We start from the raw sequence: 22,488 nt of genomic DNA, 5'->3' as shown, positions 1-22,488 counted from the left end.
TACTCTTACATATTATACAGTACCAGCTGAAACTCTCAAGGCAGTTGCTGTACATTTGTTTGGGATTTCAACAGTCTTAGTTGAACAGAACAGTATTTAAGTAGATAGTACAAAGATGATCTAAAATTTCATCTCCCTAATGTGTTAAATTGATCAAAGCCCTTTACATATATAAGCCTGGGTTAAATCTTATTTCATTATAGAACTGGTCAACTTTAGCCTGATCCAAGGGTATATTTAATTAATTAGTTCTCAAAAAAAAAATATCCACATGAGGGACTTTCTCCAGTAGGGTTTCTGTGGATTCCTTTACCTTCAGCGTTTCAGAAATGATAGGTAGACAGTTGTTTTTACTCTCTGTGTCCTGGAAGGTGGAGAAGCAGATGGGGAGAATGTATTTACCTGTCCTCACAGTGGAGGAATTTGCATTATACTCAGTTTTTCTGTGTTGCAGTATCTCTGACCCTTTTAGGTCACATCTAAGGCTGGCTTTTTTAAAGGAGCACAATTAAAATTGAAGGTTAAATCTTGAAATGGGGACACAAACACTTCTGAAGTCATCTTTTCCTTTATCTAAAAGCTAGAATTTCCATCTGTCCAAAACTTATTTTCTTTTTGGAAGAATGTCAGCAAAGACCAAGAGGAATTTACCTAAATCTTACCTAGGGTGAGGATGCCCTGCAAACTGAAAACCAATAGAAAGAATTTGATTCACAAATATATTTTGTTAGGTCTGGCTTTTTTTTTTTTTTAAGAGATGGGGTCTTACTCTATTACCCAGACTGGAGAGCAGTGGCTGTAGCTGGGACTATAGGCACATGCCACCATGCCTGGCTGTTTTTTTCATTTTTGTAGAGATGGAGTCTTGATGTGTTGCCTAGGCTGGTCTCAAGTGATCCTCCTGCCTTGGCCTCCCAGAGTTCTGAGATTACAGGATGAACTGCCACATCCAGCCTTTTTTTTTTTTTTTTTTCAGTTGGTTGACAGCAATTATAATCTGGGTGATTTCATATAAAAACCTGATTTCTGGCCCCTCTTGAAAAATTGCAGGATCTATTGAGACTTGGCCCCATGGCCACAGTTAGCTGGAGCCATGTTGAAGCTGCCCCCCTGGCTGGGCCACTCAGTGTTCACTTTGCAGCGCATGCTGTCACTTATGTGACCTTTCTGGCCTTGTGGGCATTTGAATTGTGACCCCTGTTCTGTCCTGTCCTACACGTGAAGCCCGTGTCCTACTCTGTTTTGTAGCCTGGTATCTTACAGCTTGCGAGAAAGTCCTGGCCAGTATGAGCAGTGATTAAATGGCTACCAGGAGGGAGGGGAATTGGCACCACCGAGGCCCACGTGCTGTTCCCAGCCCCACCCCAGGCCTTCAGGGGACAGGAGTTAACGCCAGGGTGGATACGGCATGCTGTATTTACTGAGCTGGCACTACTCCATCTGTTCATTCAGTCTGAAAGTCATAATCAAAGTTTCCTCATCCAGGGTGTGGGGCATTTTTCAAAATATGAAAGAAAGCAGCCAGTGATAGCTCCAGCCCATTTGTGGGCTTACAAGACCAGCTATTGCCACAAAAGGATACGCTTCCTGTTTACCAGTTGGTCTGAGACAAAGTGGCTGTGCTTCCTGGCCACGCAGGGCTTGGCACACAGGCTGGGTTCTGTCTGTCAGGGTGGTGGGGCTGAATGCTCGCTCTGTGCTTGGCCGGCTGAAGGCGGCAGGCCCCCCCAGCATGGGTCCTGGACAGGGGCCACCCTCAGGAGGGTACTTGATTTGGCTCCGGAACCAGCCCTGGCATCGGGAAAGGAAGCAAATGGGGCAAGCCAGCCTCCCCTCCTTGCAGGCTTCCTCCTTGGCTGTCCTTTCCCTGGGGGGCCCAATCTAGGCACAGGCCCTTGGCACAAAACTGAATCTCACAATAAATTTGTATCTTTTGTTTTTAAGCATCCAGGAAGCAGGATGTCAGTGCCTCTGGGAAAGCTGATCCTTTTCACCGGTTTGACTAGTGGGGCCTCTGTCCTGGTGTATTACCTCGTGCAAAGTGAGTACCTGCCAGCTGCCTGGGGCATGGCCACCTCCTAGTGCTCCTGCTCCTCCATCAAAGGAAATACTTGCGATGCCTCCGGCAGATTAGAAAGGAGGAAGGGCTATTTTAAAAGCCAGTTCACCACTTTATTGGCTATATCTTCCTCCTTATCTCATAATCCCAGTTTTTCCAGGAGCCACAAGTACAAATAAAAGGGCCAGGATTTATTTGCATAAGAAGGCTTGCAAAGCAAGATGGGCTTTCACTACAGTGCACACACTGGGGATCCCTCAAGATTCCAAAATTATGTAAAGAAAGAACAGAGGGAAGGGGAATACCAGATGGTTCACAGGTGGGGAAAACTGTGGCTATTTCTCAAGTGTCCTCAGCCTTTTTTGCCCTTTCATTCTCTGCTGTGATTTACGGAGGGGGACCTTGAGCAAGGGACTCTGGCAGGAGCAGAAAATAAAAGCAGAGTCCATGATGGCAAAATCCTGACAGATGCATCTTCCAGCTCCACTGCATCCAAATTTGAATCTGTAAAGGCAGGCCACAATTATTGTCAGCAGCCAAGACATTTAAGGTCATTTCAGTGCCACCCATGGCAAAGCAGCAGCAGTTTTTTCTCGACTGATCTTTTTTGAGGCCCTTTTATCTCTGCCCAGCTTGGCTCCTCACCCTGACTCTGCAGCATTTTCATTTCTTCCCAATTTATGAGTGAGTGTCACCAGTGTCCTCTACCCATTCTTTACCTTCCTGCAGAGTTGGCCCACGGTCCCTGAGTCTGGAGGTGGCCCAAGATCAGCATTCCCAGGGATGATTCAGACTGGAATAAGCCAGCCTCCTCTTCCCTCTGCCAAAGGGACAGGGGCAGAACACGGCAGGAATGGGTGCATTTTCGGGTCAGGGTTCAGCATTCTGGTCTGACAGCCTTTCTCCCTTAGGCTGGAGTCGGCAGAGCCCAGCTAGGTGGGTGACGCCTGGGCTCTGCGGCCAACTGTGTTGGGTTGAATGGTTGAATCTCAGCTCAGCTCTTGACTAGCTATGTGGCCTTATGGGGAAATCTGTCACCTTCCTGCCCTTAGTTACTGTGTGATGAAGAATGACATTAGTGCCTGTGCATGAGGTTGGTGTGAGAATTAAATGAATCTCACAGGTGAGATATAGAGAAGTGAAGATATGTGAAATACTGAGAAGAGTGCCTAGCCACAGAGATCACTCGGTAAACATTAGCCGTCTGGATCCAGCTTCTGCCCCTCCTTTTCCTGTCATGGCTGGCACCTTGTTCATGCCTGCAGCCCCACTCCTGGGAAGCAGGACAGGAGGGGCAGTGCCCTTGGGCTCTCCAGGGTGAGACTACCTTCATTACTGTGATTGGATTCTACAGGAGGGAAGTTCTTCCTGTTGCCAAAGCAAACACCCTACTTGGGAAGCCTGCCTGTGCTGGAGAGCACAGGTGCCCTCGGGCACCTTATTATTGTACCTTTTACCTTTAGATAGGTGCTTTCTGGAGTTCGCGGTAGCCTTTGGGCTATGAAGTGTTCCTTAGACTGAGAGCAGTGCTGTTTGAAATGTTGGCTTCAATCTGTGAACTTGACAAATGAGCATTTTCATATCCTATTTCTTGGCCTCGGGGTTTTGTTGTTGTTTATCTTGTGGTCTATTTTATGCCTCATCTTAGTGGAACGAGCCCTGTTTAGAAGCCAAGTGTCATGGATTCTGGCCCCTGCTTTGCCTGGACTAGCTGTGTCACTTTGAGCAGATCATGGATCATAGGACTTTAGAACTGAGAGCAGACTTAGAGAAGAGCTGATCAAACCCCTTAGATGAAGAAATGAGACAATGAATGAAGTGAGGAAATGAGAAGAAATTGAGGCACAGAAGGGGTCTGCATGAGGTCAAGGCTCAAGGTCACCTGCACATCCCTGCAGAAACTGCCTTTCTGCACTTTGATTTCAAGTCTGTAAATTGGACAGTTTAAAGTAGATGGTTCCTAATTATTCTTCAGTCGACAAATTTCACATTCTTGTTTCTGTTTCCACCTTGTAGATCAATTGTATTATTTAACTTTCTGTGTAGATTCCACCTGACCAAGTTCAATTAAGAAAAAATATCTATCTTTCCTACTTAGAGGTTTTTTCCAGGGCTTCGTATTACCAGCTGGCGCTGGAGCAGCTGCATAGCCACCCTGAAGCACTGGAAGTTCTGGGCACTCCCATCAACGTTCACAATCTCCAACTCCCCGACAAGCACAACTTCGTGGACATTGCTGATGCCCGGGTAACGTGCTCTCCCTCTCACCTGCGGGCTGGGTGCCTCCTGAAGGAGAGGAGGGGCTGCTGTCATCTGGAAAGAGTCTTGGAATCTTGGAGGTTAAGGATTTGGGATGGGAAAACTCACCAAGTAAAACTACCACTAGGTTTAGCACCTTTTGAAAAAGTTTTTTTTAAAGTCTAATCTTAAAGATGAGATTAAAAAAAAAAAGAACGAAAAAGTTTTTTTTTATTATTATAGATGTTTATATTTATATAAAATATATTTTATATTACTGTGGATTAATTTGCTTTCATGTATTTTCCTTCCATCTGGGGAACTGATGTGGCAGGGAATGCACTGGGTGTGCTGAGGCTGCCACCTTGAACTGAAGGTAGTAGAGAAACAATTGGTGGTGCTTTGCCTCTGCTCTGGCTTTGAACTTGAACTTGAAATATATCTGTATCTAGTCAGTGCTTGTTCAAATGTAACCAGCTCTTTAAACTTTGATTTTAAAGTTTATTTATTTACGTTGCTTCCACAGAATACCAGTCCATTTTTTGAGCTGTATCTTATCTTTCTGTGTGGTTCAGCTTGATCAAACTTACTTGAATATAAAACGCGTTCGTTCTGTTTAACAAGCAGTTTTGAGTACTTTCCCCGGTTCACGGAATGGTTCTAAGTTACGTGTGGGATACAGAGGTGCAGAAGGCTTTTGGGGAGTTTACAGTTTAAAATTCCAGAATAAGACAGAGCGGAGCCAATGCTGTCACTGTTGCATAGGCCCTGGAAGGAGTGGGTGGAGGCCTGGGAGATGGCTGTGCAGACTGAAAGGTCGGAAAGGAACACCGGGCTGGGAGCAGCGTGCACCGGTCAGTGTCACATGTCAGTGTGAGCTGGCCTGCTGTGGAGGCGCAGGTTGGTGAGGGTTGGCGAGGGTGGGTGGGGACGGCTGGAGCAGTCAGAGCCACGGCGTCATCATGTAAGGTGTGTGCACTGGACTCTGCGGCCGCAGAAGCCCGTCACGTGTTTGGAGGATGAGAGTGAGATGATCTGACCTACTTTATTTTTTGTTGTTGTTATTTTTATTATGTTCTTAATGGACATAGCTCTAATGGGATTTTTTTTCTAACTACAAAAGCAATTCGTGCTCAAGTATTCTGATGAAAATATTTTGTCTGGTTTTAAAAGAAGGTAAATTGCTATAGATTGGTGATGCCCAGGGACTGGGTGCAGGGAACTGCCTGTAGGGGAGCAGTGTGGCTGCCCTGGTGTGCAGTGGTGAGAATGTGAGTCCGAGCTGTGGCCTGGAGAAATGGGATGGATTTGGAGGCCATTGTGACAGCCAGGTGACAGGACTTGGTAACAGCTTTATATCAGGAGAGGGCTGGGTCAGAGGTGATGCTCCAGTCTCCAGCATGTGTGAATGGAAAGATGGCGGCTCCATGAAGTGAGAGAGGGGGCCCCGGAGAAGAAAGGGGACAGGCCAGACATGCGTGCAGTGCTTGCTCTGTGCCAGGTGGCTTTATGTGCATTGTCATCAGATTTCTCGCTTGGTGCGGTGTGGCCCCTCTCTGCTTCCCCACCTCTGGTCACCTGACTTGATCCTGGAAAGTCCAAGAACTTGGAGAGGCCAGGGGTTAGGTCTGGCTGTTCACTGTTTTTTCCCAGCTTCAGTGCTCAGGAGGTGTTTGCTAAAGGCGCCTTTGCCGAGGCAGGTTGATGCAGCAGCAGATCCGTGATCTGTGACCGGTGAGTGAGGAGTGGGATGAAGCGATGGTGGTTTTGGTGGGGATCGTCGTCTGGTCAGGTCCAGCTTGCACTTTGGCCCTGTCTTCTAGCACGCTCCAGCTGGTGCTGAGAGGGTGGCTTCCTGCACTTCCTGCAACCCAGGGCCTTTGGCAGCACTGTGACTATGTTGGCTGTGGTGCTCGGTCCCGGTCTCTACTGCTGCCAAATGCTGTGACCCCACAGTGACAGGAGTTCAGAGCCACCTAGAGCCCCAGCACTTGTCTTCCATTTGTGGAGTACTTTTGACATTCTTTATAATCACCGGTTTATAAGGATGCCTGATACAACGCAGCTGTCTTACCCGAAGGTCCTCTATTTGTAGTTCCTTTGTTTTGTCCAGAGGTGAGAAGTTTCAGTTGTTCATGAGGTAATTTTCATATTGAAGGATTTTTTCCTCCCAAGTGTATGTGTGAGATAGGCACCAACTGCCAACACTCGGGTTTAGCAGAACTCCTGCTTCAGTCTTCGGCAAAGTGTGGCCAGGGAAGGAACCAGCCTGTAAAGTGCCACAGCCACCCCAGAGATGCAACTGCCCGTGGTTCAGACATTGATCCCTCAGTGTGCGCTGCCCTTCAGAGTCCTACTTACTTCTGCTCTTTTCTTTCCCTTTCCTTTTTTTTTTTTAAAAAAGCATACAGAGATGCTCAGTGTGTACTCTGTTGCTTAATTTTATAACCCCCAGAGAAGAGCTGTAGCTTGGTTCAACAAGTGGGACCCTGAGGACGGGTTCTTAGAGTGTGACTAGGTGGCTGCTGTTCACTCAGGTTATGAAGCCGTGTTCCAAAGCCTTTGTCTCCCTTAAAGTTTAAATAATGAAGCGGAGAATTTTGGAAAGCACAAATGTGTGTGTCTACCTGAGTAGTTCTTTCTCTTGGCGGCAATTTGGAATGGGTGGGATGCTCAACCTCCAGTCCCAGAGAGTACCTCTGGCCGTCACCGGGTGCGCACAAAGCACTCCGGGAAGTGCCTGCCTAATGACAGGCTTCCTTGTTGCCACGTTGTGTCAAGGCTCCTACCTTCTTTAGTTTTCACTAAGAAACCCGAAACAATGCATTCACTACTTTTGTCTAAATCAGAGCATAAACAAACAAATACCTAGGAGCTGGCTTTGAGGCTCTCAGGCCGACTCCCATGTGGGCCTGGCAGCACCTCGGCTGCGTCCCGTCTGGTGAGCCAGCCACGGTGACAGCGATGAACAGAGAACTCCTTGATGTCTTTCCCCGACAGCCATCGCGCACTCTCTTTAAGCCTGTTCTTTGTGGTCCAGGTCAAAGTCTGTACCAATTTGCTGGCAATGGTTCTTCCTTTTAAACATTGGACTTTTGTTTTTTGGCTTTTTTTTCTATTTTGTTATGAAAAATTTCAAACGTACAGAAAAGATAAAAGAATTTATACTGTGAGCACTCATATAGCTGGTACCTGGATCTACAGTTAGCATTTTGTTTTATTTCCATGAATCCATCTTATGGTTCTGATATATTACTAAGTAATTTTAAAACATTGTACACTTTACCTCTGAACACGTAAGCCTGTGTATCACTAACTAGAGTTCAATATTTGCTTATGGGGTTTTCTTGAGGTAAATTTACATTCTGTGAAAGGCACAAATCTAGTGTCCTATCTGAGTTTGAACATAGGCATCCATGCGTGTGACCCAGGCCCTCATCTATGCAAACTGTTCCCCCCACCCGAGAGTTCCCTCGTGCCCAGCTGGTCCCTGCTCACATCTAGCTCCACCAGAGGCAAGCATTTTTCTGATTTTTTTCCAGCATAGTTTATTTAGCCTGTTCTAGAACTTAACACAAATGGAATCATGCTTTATACGCTCTTTTGTGAGGCTCTTTCAGCATGTTTTTAATATTCATCTACGTTGCTGTGTGTATCAGTAGTTTGTTCCTTTGTAACAGAAGCTTTGTGAATTGTAAGCAGCCAGAGCATTGAGTTTGACACGTAGGGTCTCCCTGCCAAACGGAAGGGCTGCCGTGGACCTCACCAAACCATCCAAAGAGGGGCAGGACATTTGGAAACTCAAGTGCGTTCTCCAGCTGGGCTGTTAGAAAACGATCTGATTCTGTGGATAATCCCTGCATTTTATAGTCTTGGCCCTAAAAAGCATCGGTTTTATCATCTCTTGAGATGATAATAATGTATCCAATTACATCTCTCCTTTCTGTCATTTTATACCCACAGTTGAAGATTCCTGTGTCTGGGTCCAAGTCAGAGGGCCATCTCTACGTCCACTCCTCCAGAGCTGCCCCCTTTCAGAGGTATTATGGGACAGTGTGGGAGTTGGGGACAGCAGGAAGACTTCTTGATGGAAAAAATCCTGATTCCCATTTTCACTTGCAGTTAAATATTTGATTGTGATAATAAGAAGAATTAGTTTTCAAAGCTCGATGCTAAAAGCTTCATGGCCTGGGCAGCAAGCCAGGACTGTGGCTCTTACCTCAGTTCAGACAGTTTATCCCCTACAGTCCACTGAATTGTCTTCTTATATGGTTGGCCTTTTTGAAAACTGTTAAGGTTATAGTGATCTAGGTGTACGATAATTTGATGCTATGTTCCATCTTCTAACTGTGCTGCCTCAGTGGTTACAAATGAGTAAAGGCATGGATTCTCGTTCCAGAATCATTCATCACATTCTTTGCGTAAGCTCTCCACCCCATTAATTGGCTTTTCTTGTCTGGTTGCCAGTAGCTACATGCACTCACTTCCTCCGGGAAGCCTCTCTCAGAGATGTTTGCTGTTGAGCCAGGCTGGGTTTTAATTCCGAGGACAAAAGGAGCAGGCGGCCCTGAGCAGCCCCCACCTAGCTCAGCCCGGGCTCACTGACCTCTGAGCCTGGGATTAGTGGAGGAGCTGGCTGGCTTCCAGGCCAGGACTGAAGGTCGACGTGAATTAGGAAATAAAGTGCTGCTGCTTCCTGACGTGCCTTCCATTTGCCTGTCAGTCGATCGTCGTTAGGCCTGCCTTGAAGTCGATGCTGCTTAAATGATGACAGTCATGATAGAATGCTAATGTGTTAACACAGCACTAACATAAAATAATGTTTAGAAACATTTAAGACACTGTTCCAAACAGCTGCTTCCCCCTGCCCTTTTTGACTATGTCTTTTGCTTCCATGTTGCATTGATCAGAGGTACTGTGCTTTGGGTTTCTCTCAGCTGGCACCTGGATGAGGTCTTCTTACAGCTCAAAGATGGTCAGAAGATTCCTGTGTTCAAGCTCAGTGGAGACAATGGTGATGAAGTGAAAAAGGAGTAGAGGGGATCAAAAGACCCCACTTGCTTCCAGTCTGGCCTTCCCTCATCTGCACCGTGCGCCCACCCGGGGTGACAGCCCATCTGAGTGACAGGCACTCCTGCAGCCAATTTTCCAGCCACCAGTGGGAGGATTGTATGTGCTGGCATATGGTAATTTGGTATAATTCTAACTTGAACACAATGAACACTATTGTGGTTTTTTAATTGAATCAGAAAGAAACTTTTATTTTAAGTTTATAAGATAATTTATTTGAAAGTGCTCTGTATAAAAAAGCAAAGCACAGAATAAAAGGAAATCAGAATTAATAAAATGTTTGTTGATTTTTGCTAGTTCTCATTTCTTTCTTTTCTTTTCCTCTTCCCTGCCCTTCCCCCATAATTTTCAGCTCTGTCAATATGAAGTCTGAGGCACGTTGACCGAGAGTGCTGAGGACGACTGGGCACTGTTGTTTTGGCCACTCTGCCCTGAATTCATGTTGTTAAGTACCTTGTGGGCATCCTCGGTCACTTGGGAATATTTTGTTTGCTGTATTGTTTTTGTTTTATTTTCATATTTCTATTTCAAGGACCAATTGTCCACCCAATTAGAGATTTACAAAATAATTGCTTTTATTCCAGACATTTTGAAAGCTTAGAAAATTTATATGTGTACCTATACACATATAAAGCCAATGTAGGAAATTTTAGTTTAAAGCTAATAGGTACTTTTCCTTCTGCTTTTCAAACAATTTAACCAATATTAGTTTTATAAGGAAACAGTTTATGAAGCAAAAGACCTTCCTTCTGAGCACCAGAGCCTACAAAAATGGAAATCTGGTATCTGTGCTTTGAAAGGCCAGTTTATAAGGCCAGGCACAGGGGCTCACACCTGTAATCCTAGCACTTTGGGAGGCCGAGGTGAGGGGATCACTTGAGGTCAGGAGTTTAAGACCAGCCTGAGCAACATACTGAGACCCCATCTCTACAAAGAATAGAAAAATTAGCCGGGCATGGTAGTGTGCACCTGTAGTCCCAACTACTTGGGAGGCTGAGGCAGGAGGATCGCTTGAGCCTAGGAGTTTGAAGTTACAGTGAGCTATGATGACACCATTGCACTCTAGCCAGGGTGACAGAGTAAGACTCTGTCTCAAGGAAAAAAATAATAATAATAAAAAGGCCAGTTTAACCCTCTTAGTATTACTAGGCTTAATGTAACTGTCTACAACGAAGGACATTCATGAGCTCTTTTCCTACATTCTTTTTTTTTTTTTTTCCTTTTGCTAACCCAGGACTTGGGGAATCTTTTCCTAGAAGCCTCTCAGAGAAAAAAATAAGCTTAAACATGTTGGTAGAGTATGAGGCTTTTAGTTATTAGATATTATTCTGGAGTTTGTTTTTTTAAAAAACATATTTATGTGTTCTTTGAATGGATTATACAGTGAAAAGTCAGTCTCTTTCCCTGAGAGCACTTTGCCATTTTGTTTATAGATAAATATTACAGTCTCTTCAATCTTTTAAAATAAATGGTAGAACCCCGTGCACACTTTTGAGCTGCTTTATTTCTATTGTGTATATGTTGTAGTTTGTGTATTGCTTCGTATCTGACTGTCCTCTGACAACTTCTGCTCCCTTCCAGTGTTGGCTAGAGTGTTTGTTTCTTTGCTGTGGCCAAATCGTAGAAAACCAGGGTCTAGGTGGGCCATCTGTTCTGAAGTAAAGCAAGTGACAGTTTTTGTTTGTGTAGAGTTTGAATTAATGAGGAGGCTTTTCTCATCCAGCTGATAAGAAATAGTATTATGTAGTGAAAAGCTCCTTGATTTCTATTTGGAAGCCACCATCTTTGGTAATTTTTCTAGTTAAGTTTACTTCCATGTATGTGCTTAATGACTTCACGGCTGACTCAGAACCTGGTCACGGCAGTAGACATTGTCTTTCCTGTTCTTTAAGGAGAGCAGCGATGTGCGTTTGCAGGCCACTACTTCCTGTATATCCGGTAATCACTGTGACTCAGCCGTTGACTCCCATTAAGCACCTCGATGACATCTGGGGTAATGCATTTTGTGATTAGAGGAAAAGGTGACTTTTTGCCATGAGCAGATTTGAGCAAGTGCCGTCTGCACATCCCATAAAGAGAGGACAGCCCAGACATTAGAGAAAGAGCTTTACTAGAATTACAAGAACCATAGATTTGTAAAGACTACAGAAGGGACATCCCAGCCAGCTCATGGTGGCCTGACTCCACGTGCTTTACTATGGAAGATGCTGCAGGGCCTCCAGCTGCACCTGGCTTACCAGCTTGTGTGCCGTGTGCACGGGCAGGGGCTGACAGGCAGTTACAGAGCATTCGAATCCGTGCCCCAAGAGTTTCAAGCAGTGATGCCAAAATGATGCAGAAAAGAGAAAGGTTGCCTAGGAGGAATCCAAGATCCTATCTCTGGAGGCAATGGCGTCCTTGTGGGCCTTGAAGGCTAAGATTGTGACGAGCAGACGTGATGGAAAGTGCCTTGTAGTGGAAAGAACAACGTGAACAGAGGCCTCAAGGGATGGACGTGAGCTGCGCCCCAGAAATAAGATTCCCGGTTTGGCCAGTGTGCAGGTCAGCTGCAGGCAAAGGGAAAGGTAGGTTGGCCATAGTGTGAATGCCAGGGTTAACATTTTGCATGGAGTCTGTGGCCAAAGATTTTGGAGTAAGTACATGATACCACTGTTAATGAAGGTTTCAGAGACTGCGCTTTCAAACAAATCACAAATTTTACTATCATTTGTTCCATTTTTCTAGAATTAGCTTGCTGTTATTTCCAAACGTTTCCTATTCACCAATCCAGGGGCTTCGTAATACCTTCTGAGACAAGGTTTTATCACTCTGTTTTGGTGAAGTTGTATATGGCAGCGATGAAGCTGAAATAAGTCACATGTGCATGAAACAGCCAGAACTTCACAAATAGTGGCCTCTGTTCCCCTGGCCACTGGAAAGGCCAGGGAAGTGCTCAAAGGTAGCAGCTCTAGAGGGTTTTCCCCTAAGCAGGCAGCTTTGGAAGTAGCCTGAGGCCACTTGACTATTTGGTGTTTTCAGTTTGTCCATATAAAAAATATGAATAAATATTTACCAATCACCTGCCTTACAGCTGAGGCAATGTTTACAGTGCTCCTTAGGATGCTTGGGCAAAGCCTGCTGTTTACACAGGAGGCTTGATGACTGGGGGAGTCAAGAAGGAGGTGGGAGGGTGATAGGAAAACCTCCAGCTCCGCCCCCAAGAGGATGCTCGCCTCCTCGGTAACCCGCTCCAGTTCAGGCATGCCCGGCCAGCTCCAGCATAGTTGCTCAGTTGAAAGTACTGTCAGGAATGTGCACGGAAGAACTGTGCCCTTTTACAACCCAGGGTAGAAAAGTGGTAAATGAAAATAAATATTAAAAACATGCCTCGAAGACACAGGTTGGGTGCAGGTAAGTGAAATTTGACTTTTCAGGAGAGTGTACTTTTCATTCCTAAATTATCTTCCAATTTTTTTCCAAAAGGATTTTTTTTCTTTTTAAAAGGAAATATTTTAATTGACATATCAGACAAGATCCCACGCAATATAATATTAAAAGCCTGTTATTAAATAACACACTGTCAAGGCAGAAATTAGCCCCCTCACTATATAACTATAATACTTATCTTTTAACTTTAGCTGCCATGTTAGTGTCAGTCACCTTGCAGTCTTAATGAGGAAGTAAGTTTTTACTTTCAAATCATTTCTAGGAAACTAGAAACTATAGACCAGAAAGAAACTACAGAACAATCTCCCTTATGAAAGTTGATGCAAAAATTCTGAATAAAATATTAGCAAAGTGAATCCAATGATGTATAGTGATATCATGTATTATTTTTCACAAAATAGTTTGGTGCCTCTCCCTTGCGGTGCTCTTCCCTATTGGAGGATTATACATCCCTGCCTTGTTGAATTTAGGCGTGACCAGGTCATTTATTTTGTGAGTGGAAGTGACATGCAAGACTTCTGAGTAAAAGTTTTAATTGCCAGTCCTTGCTTCACTGTGTCCTCTTTAACTTCTTCCCTAATATTAATAATGTTCCAGATGGCAGCTACTTCCAGGGCTTGGGTTCTGACCCACAGTGGGACATGCAGCACGAGTGAGAAGTACACCCATATAGGCCCCTAAGACGGGGGGCTATTTGTCACCCCAACTTAACTTAGTCTACCCTATTAACAGTGACTAAGTTTTATTCCAAGAATACTAGGGTGGTTCAATATTATGAAATCATGGAATTATTTTAACCTAGGCCATGGCTTAGATCTAGGACTTAGATACTAATTGGACAGATACACAAGTAAACCAGTGATTGCAGGACATGTCCTTAGTGGTTTGACTGAACTCAACAGTATTTATAAAAATATATAAAAGGTATATTTGTAAAAGTATATTTTGCCACTTTCTAGGACCACATTTTTAGCAAATTCACTATCCAAAACAAAGTAGAAGAGACAAGGTGGAGTAGATGCCGTTTTCTCCCTATTCCCACTAAGTGCAACTAAAAACCCTGGATTTATATAAAATAAACTTAAGACTACTCTGAAAGAAGAAGAGAAGGCTGACCAGCTAGGAACCTTGGGACCGACCCAAGGAATAATGCAGCATTGAGTTCCCGGGTTTTCTTCTGCGTTCTACATCCTAGACTGGGTCTTGTAAAAACCAGCACTCCAGAAACACCAACAGGAGCACACAACAAAAGCTAAGAAAAGCCTGTTCTCTTTAGCCAAAGGATCAGGAAAGGAACAACCTTGAAAGTGACCTTTCAGACAGTAACTGCCCTACTCTAGCCAAACACCGCACTCCATCAGCAAAGGCCAAGTGGGGACCTGGGACTTTCATCCTTGCAGGATAGTAACAAGGCCCACCCCCCATGGTGTCAGTGGAGGCCACATGGACCTAGGCTTCCCCCTTGATCCAGCAGGAACAAGCCCTCCCACCCTCACAGTATCAGTCGTGCCCATGTGCTTAAGTGGGAAGCAGTAATCAGGCACCCCTCCCCCTGCCTGGGTGTCAAAGGAGGCTGAGTGGCGAGCCTGAACCTTCACCCCTCCCTGGCAGTAGTGAATTACCATACCACCTGTTTGTCAACCAGCATGGTGTCAGAGTAGACCTACTAAAACAGATGGTTTAAATATGGTCCACAGTGTCATAACATAAAACCCAAATGCTCAGTTTACAATAGAAAGTCATGCTTTCATACCAAGAAACAGAAAAATCTTACCTTGAATAAGAAAAGACAATCAACAGATACCAACAATGAGAACGTGGCCGGGTGCCGTGGCTCACGCCTGTAATCCTAGCCCTCTGGGAGGCCAAGGTGGGTGGATCGCTCGAGGTCAGGAGTTTGAGACCACCCTGAGCCAGACCCCATCTCTACTAAAAATAGAAATAAAAATTATCTGGCCAACTAAAAATATATATAGAAAAAATTAGGTGGGCATAGTGGCTCATGCCTGTAGTCCCAGCTACTCGGGAGGCTGAGGCAGTAGGATCGCTTAAGCCCAGGAGTTTGAGGTTGCTGTGAGCTAGGCTGACGCCACAGCACTCACTCTAGCCCGGGCAACAAAGCGAGACTCTGTCTCAAAAAAAAAAAAAAAAAATGAGAACGCACAGATGATCTGACAAGGATTTTCTTTTTTTTTTTTTTCTAATTTTTTCTTTTTTGAACAGGGTGGGGGAGTGAGGTTCAATTTCCTTTTTTTTCTTTTTTTCAAGAGTCTCGCTCTGTTGTCAGGGCTAGAGTGCAGTGGCATCATCGTAGCTCACTGCAACTCAGACTCCTGGGCTCAAGTGATCCTCCTGCCTCAGCCTCCCGAGTAGCTGGGACCCCAGGTGCACATGCCAGTCTAATTTTTTCTATTTTTAGTAGAGATGGGGGTCTCCTTGCTCAGGCTGGTCTCAAACTCCTGACCTCAAGCAATCCTCCCTCCCTCCCAAGAGTGCTAGGATTACAGGCGTGAACCACACCTGGCTCCAAGAAATTCATTTTGTAAGGCTATAATTGCCACAGAGAGTGATTCCTCTGATGGATCCAGGCCAAATCAATTAAAAACCTTCTGGAAAGTATTCACCAAACCTTTCAAAAGAGTCATGGGAGGTCAAAATAACAACAGGAGTTTGGAAGAAGTTGACTCCAACCCTCATGGATGACTCTAAGGGGCTCAAGACTTCAGTGGAGGAAGTAACTGCCAATGTGATAGAAACAGGCCGGGCACTGTGGCTCACGCCTGTAATCCTAGCACTCTGGGAGGCCGAGGCGGGCGGATCGTTTGAGCTCAGGAGTTCAAGACCAGCCTGAGCAAGAGCGAGACCCCGTCTCTACTAAAAATAGAAAGAAATTATATGGACAGCTAAAAATATATATAGAAAAATTAGCCGGGCATGGTGGCGCATGCCTGTAGTCCCAGCTTCTCGGGAGCCTGAGGCAGGAGGATCGCTTGAGCCCAGGAGTTTGAGGTTGCTGTGAGCTAGGCTGATGCCACAGCACTCTAGCCCAGGCAACAGAGTGAGACTCTGTCTTAAAAAAAAAAAAAAAAGAAAAAAAAGAAACAGCAAGAGAACTAAAATTAGGTGTGGAGCCCGAAGATGTGACAGAATAGCTAAAAATCCCATGAGAAAACTTGAATGAATGAGCAGTTGCTTCTTAAGGATGGACAAAGTGGTTTCTTGAGATGGCGTGTACTCCTGGTGGATGTGCTGTGAACATCGCTGCCATGACAACAAAGGATGGAGACGATGACATGAACTTAGTTGACAGAGTAAGTTGACAGAGCAGTGGCAGGGTTTGAGAGTATGGACTCCATTTACTATGGGGAAAATGCTATCAAACAGCATTGTAAGCTACAGATAAATCTTTTGTGAAAGGAAGAGTCAACGTGGCAAACTTCATTGTTGTCTTATTTTAAGAAACTGCAACAGCCACCCCAACCTGCAGCAGCTGCCACCCTGATCGATCAACAGTCATCAACACTGAGGCAAGACCCTCTACCAGCAAAAAGATTAGGACTCAGTGAAGTATGCTTTGCATTTTTTAGCAATAAAATATTTTAAAATTAAAGGATGTGCTTTTTTTTTTTAAGACATAATGCTATTGCTCACTTAATTGACTACAGTATAAACGTAACTTTTATATACACTAGGAAACAAAAAAACTCATGTGACTTGCTTTATTGTGGTGTTCTGGAACTGAACTTGAAATATTTCCAAGGTATGCCTATATTCAAGAAGCTGAGTGAAGCCCAAACAGCATAAACCCAAAGAAATCCATAATAGGACAAACTTCTGAAAACTAAAGCCAAAAAAGCTTGAAAACATTAAGAAAGAAATGACACCTTTCCTATGGGGAAACATAATTAAAATGCTGGCTGATTTCTCCTTGGAAACCATGGAGGCCAGAAGGAAGTGACATAAAATTTCTAAGTGCTAAAAGAACTGTCAACTCCAAATTCTCTGTCTGGTGAAATGATCCTTCCAGAATGAAGAGGCAATAAAGACATTCTTCGACGATGGACAACAAAGAATTTTTTGAGTGGATCTACCCTATAAACCTTGAATAGACTTACCCTGGAAGAATGACTCAAGGAAGTTCTTCAAACAGAAAGGAAATGTAAAAAAAAAAAAAAAAAAGAAAAAAAAATCTTGGTGTATCAAGAAGAACAATGAAAGAACAAAAATATGGGTAAATACATAGACTTTCTTGAGTTTTCTCAATTGTTTGATAGTGGAAGCAAAATGTATTAACATTGTCTGACGTGTATCTCAATGTATGTAGAGGATATATTTTCTTCTAGGTGCATGTCTCTCACAAGTGGGGAGGGGAGGGCACAGCACGAGAGGTAAGGTTCCTACATTTCACTCAGAGTGGTAACATGTTGACATCAAGATACTTACCTGGCAATGAAGCAGTTCACATCCCAATTGTGTTGGTGGTTACTGGAATCTACACAGCATAAAATGGCATAGAATTGTACACTCGTTTTACAAATGTCAATTGCCTGGTTTTGATGTTATACAGTAGTTATGTAAGATGTATCTGTGCTATCTTTCCAACTCCCTGTAAATCTACAACTATTTCAAAATCAAAACGTTTAGATAGTGTAGGACAAGGGTAATGAATGTGCTGCTTTAAAAGGGGCAGGGATGCGGTGATAATCCTCCTCTCCTGAATAATTCCAGCTATGGATTAAACATGTCTCTTCCCAAATATCTTCATTTATTTTATTCTAGGTACATTTCTCTCACAATTTATTAGAAAATTGTCATTTTAATAGAGATAACTAAAGAGATACTAATTTTCATGAAAACCCATCACAGTGTATTAAAACTGAGATACTTTACTACTGCTGCTAACATATTTAGGAAAAAGTTTTATTTTTAGTAAAAATCTTCACTTAACAAAAACTATAAAAAGGAATGTAACCAAAGTCATAATATTATACTGCCATGTAAAATAAGGTGCCTCCCAAAGGATTGTGTCAATGTTGGTTGTAAATAGAAAATATCTATTTTAAATGTTTAGAATGTAATAGCCTGGGGGTTGGCAAACTTTTTCTGTAAAAGGCCAGACAGTAAATATTTTAGGTGGCATAGGCCATTATATCTCTGTCACAACCACTCAACCCTGCAGTTTCAGTAAGAAAGCAGCCAAAGACACAATGTGAGTGGGTGTGGCTGTGTTCCAATTAAACTTCATTTACCAAACAGGTATGGGCCATAGTATGCTGACCTCTGCACTAGCCTAATCTCAGGTTACTTGCCCTCTATTTAATTTAAAAAAAAAATCCAAAATTAAGTTGCACAAAAGTAATTTTTGAAAATTGTGTCATGGATGTTAAAATGTGGCCAAAGGTAGACTATGGAGGTAAAAGTCCTTGACTAGCAGTCAGGAAACCTCAATGGTTCTATCCTTTGTGTAACTAGTTGTGAGATCTTAGGCAAATCACATATTCCCTGTGAGATTCCATTATCTTATCTCTAATTTGAAAAAACTAGAGGGATTCCTTCCAATTTTGTTACTATAAATTTCAATTCAGCAGACTTACTCCCACTGTTACCAACAAAAATTTCAAAAGAAAGGCTCATTCTTACTTAGATAATTTACAACATAGGGTTAGGCACAATGAGCTAAAAATGAACATTGGAAGATTTGGAGTATTAAAAGCAAACAAAAAAATTGAAAAATGAAGAGCAACAAAACAATAACATCAAAAAAACAGATAAAGGTAAAAGGATGTGCAGAATCTCTATATTGAAAAATATAAAACACTGCTGAGAAAACAATGAAATAAATGGAAAGCCATACTATGTTTATGGATTGAAGACTCAATATTGTTAAAATGTTAAATTGATTTACAGATTCAATGAATCCTAATCAAAATCCCACAAGGCTTTTTCTTGGAGGTGGTTTGGTAAAAACTGACAAGCCAACTATAAAATTTATTTGGAAATGCCAAAGACCTGGAACAAAATAATCTTGAATAAGAAAGTTTTACCTGACATCAAGACTCACAAAATTTTGACAAAAGGATAGACAAGTAGAACAGAACAGAAAAGTAGATCCACAGATACATGGTCAAATGATTTTAGACAAGGGCACCAAAACAATTTAATGGGGAAAGGATAATCTCTTTGACAAATGGTGCTGGAACAACCAAACATTCATATGAAAACCAAAGGTACTTGACCCCTGCTTCATACCATATAAAAAAATTAATTCACAGTGGACCACAGACCTAAATATAAAAGCCAAAACTATGATGCTCCTAAAAAAAAATAAGACATCATCTTAATGGCCTTGGGGTAGGTAAAAACTAATTAGGACACAAAGCATTAACCATAAAACAAAAATGGATTAATTGGATTACTCCAAAATTAAAACCTTCTCATCAAAATATACTCTTGAGAAAAAACAGCCAAGTCATACAGTGGGAAAAAATATTTGTAACATATAAACCTGACAAAGGACTTAGACTGTATAAAGGACTCCTATCCAATTAAAAAGGACATAAGAATCATCTAATGAAAAAGTGTTCCTCATCAGTCATTATGGAACATTATGGGTACAAACTAAACCACTGTGAGATACCACCTCATACCCCAGGAGCACGACTAAAATGAAAAAGATGGAAAATACCAAATGTTGGCAAGGATGGTCTCATACACTACACTGGCAGGAATGGAAAATAGCACAACCATTTTGGAAAACTGTTGGGCAGTTTCTTAAAAAGTTAAATATACATCTAACCTAAGACCTAGCAGTTCTGCTCCTACCTTTTCAATCCAAGAGAAATGAAAACATGTCCACAAAAATCCCTGTATAAGAATATTTACAGCAGCTTTATTCATAATAGCCCCAAAGTGAAACAGCTCAGAGGTCCATGAACAGAACTGTGGTGTATTCAAACAGTACTACATAGCAACAAAAAGGAACAAACCACTGATCAAAGCACATGCGTGGATGAATCTCAAAGACGTCATGCTGAGTAAGAGCCGGAATCCAGAGAGGGCGTGCTGTGTGATGCCAGCTTCACGAATCTGAGGGTGAGGAAAACCACCCTACGGTTGGGAGTGCGGGTTAAAGGAGTGTATGCATTTGCCATGCCTGGTTCCATTGTATGGATTTAATCTGCATATTTCATTATATGTAAATTATATTCTCCCCACCCCAACAATAGTTGGAGATTAAGGCTCTTGGGGTTAAGATTAAGATTTTTCATCTAGCTCTTTTAATTCTGCAACAAATTCAAGGTACTAGGTGGTTGATGATCTTGGAGACACAGTATTTGGCTATTTCTATTAGTCTAATTCAAATCTCTGTAAGTGCAAGCTTAAAGTTTAGGGTTAGTCTGCTGACACTTTGGCTAATCATCTTTCTCCCACCTAAAAGTATCTGTACTGGTGTCCATGGATTGATATTTATTATTTCTAAACATGCTCAGGCCTCTACGGACCGAGCCACACACCACCCCCATTACAATGTTCAGGATTGTAATTCACTTCCTGTCTAACATCCTGTAAGTGATCTTTATAACTTTTTTTCTAATAAAGTTTCTTCCAAACTGAGGTCGGTTGGAAAAGCTTAAGAGACTCTGCAATTAACATCTGTCCTTCCTCTAGTAGATAAAGGCATTTTCTTCTACTTTTCATGTGAAAACAACAAAACATAAGAAAATTCAAATACAATTTACCAATTAAAACTACTTATACATTTTACATACTTCATAAACAACTTCTCATCACACTGAAATATTATATTGTTGAGTTTTATTATAATTAAAAGTGGATTTATAAACTTAGTAAATTCAATAGTGCTGTTTAGTCTTTCATAAATTTGGTAATAGAGAAAATGAACATTAGCAGCTTTAATAAGTATAGAGCTAGCTGACAAGTCATTAATAGATTTTATTTGGTCTAATAATGTGAAGGCTCTTCATGTTCTGTTTATATCATATAAACCAAAAAATGCTAATATATAAGTATATTCTGAGGGGCTTCTTTAAAAAGCATCAAATAATTAAAAATTTAAGGTACAAAAGCAGCTAAGGATATGCAGCAAACTGCAAAGTAGCCAGCTAAAAAGATGTATTATAAAAAAAAGTATATTTTTAAAATATAAAGTTGGTTTATGAAAAAGTCAAAATGATTATACTTCTAAAACTTGACAAATCCATAAGTACAAATATGTGTCATTCAATATTGGGTATATTTTTTGGGGGGGGGGTCACTTCCCTCCTATTTTTGTCAAAGAGAGATTTTACACAAATTTGCTTAAAACCACATTCTACTTTTTTCAGGTTACCCGAGGCCCAACATTGTGGCCATGGGTTTTCAAGGAAAACTGCCACCGTGGCAGAATTTCCTCTTCCCCTTTTTAGAGCTTGTTTAGAAATGCTAGTCTGCAAGAAACTGTATAAATAAAACCAATTCAGTGAGAAAACAGTGTAACAGTTGGAACCCCCTGACAGGGTCTGAGCATGACCAGGTGCTCCGACAGGCACACAGCAGCCCGGGTGAGACGGACCATCGGTGCCCGTGTCCAGGGCATTTACACAGCACACACGGTCAAACGGGTGGTGAGGTGCTGTCCCTTCCATGATTTTGGCATTTGAGAAATCTTGCCCAGAAGAGTGCTTTGTGTGACACCTAATCCACCGTGCAAGGGCAGGGCTGAGTGTGGGCAGGTGCACAGTACGCAGGGGACAGACAAGCTGGAGTGACACACTTAACACTCTGAGCCTAATAAAAGACGAATAAGGACGCTCAGACTTTTTCTGTGAGAAGGATATTTAGTTACTTTCAGTTATACAGCATATACTTTCACATCACCATTTTTAAAGTAGGCCTTTCCTGTTCACTGTGGGGGCCTAGACACAACTGAAGCGTTCAGTCCTAATCAGATTAAACTCTACTGAGTATATTAAGTCTTTTGGGGACAAAATATCCAATGTCAAATTTTTTATGGACAAAGTAAATATTTATACATATTTTGACATTTATAATGTTTCCTAACATAGCTTGAGGGCTGCTAAGAAATTCAACTCAAGTGGAGGCTTGGTGGCAGGCATGGAAATACTTTGTCTCCACGCCACTGTATTAACTTTGGGACAAAAACAACGTAACAGTATCTTTCCACTGACCAAAGCAACCACAGTGTTGATCAGATCACACTGATACCCACAAGTGACCAAAATTAAGTGACAAGTATGGGGGAGGGGCAAGAAATGTGGTGTAGCCCCTGAAAGAAGGTAGATGAGTATGGTGTGATGAAGGAAATGGCTGAAAACCTGACACTTAAAACCAGAATAATTTCAGAGGTGAAAAATCACCACTTCTTATTAATGACATTGAATAAAGAAAAAATTAGCCAGGGTTTTCACTGATAGGTTATAGGCATTATGCAAAAACAGACAAGAGAAGCCAAATCAAGTCACTTTAAAGCAGTAATAAAATATAAAAATAAGACATTATCAAACTATAATGAATGTTATTGTAGGTCTCAGCAATTTAGAAAATGTCTATTTAAATTAATATCTTGCCAAAAAAAAACCTCCCAAAGTCAAAGTTATCAATTTTAGTAAGGGCATCAACATATATGATGCAGATACAGATACACATAAGAATAATGCAAAAGAAATTTACAGAGA

General features: G+C 42.3%; 1 protein-coding gene across 3 annotated transcripts in view; it reads left to right on the top strand.

Moving 5' to 3' along the window:
• Positions 1-9,623, top strand: part of LOC123647232 (cytochrome c oxidase assembly factor 1 homolog) — a 74,172-nt gene extending 64,549 nt beyond the window's left edge. For all 3 annotated transcript variants that reach the window (XM_045564537.1, XM_045564538.1, XM_045564536.1), the window contains 4 exons: positions 1,945-2,041; positions 4,158-4,306; positions 8,261-8,337; positions 9,235-9,623. In XM_045564537.1, the coding sequence (XP_045420493.1) occupies positions 1,945-2,041; positions 4,158-4,306; positions 8,261-8,337; positions 9,235-9,334 (423 nt within the window). In that variant the 3' untranslated portion in view covers positions 9,335-9,623. The remainder of the gene's footprint in view (positions 1-1,944; positions 2,042-4,157; positions 4,307-8,260; positions 8,338-9,234) is intronic.
• Positions 9,624-22,488: the final 12,865 nt, after the last annotated feature.

Source organism: Lemur catta, chromosome 11 (assembly GCF_020740605.2).
Source record: "Lemur catta isolate mLemCat1 chromosome 11, mLemCat1.pri, whole genome shotgun sequence".
Taxonomy (NCBI): Eukaryota; Metazoa; Chordata; class Mammalia; order Primates; family Lemuridae; genus Lemur; species Lemur catta.
Note: the sequence above shows the minus strand (reverse complement) of the source record. Positions and strands in the feature narration are given on the sequence as shown.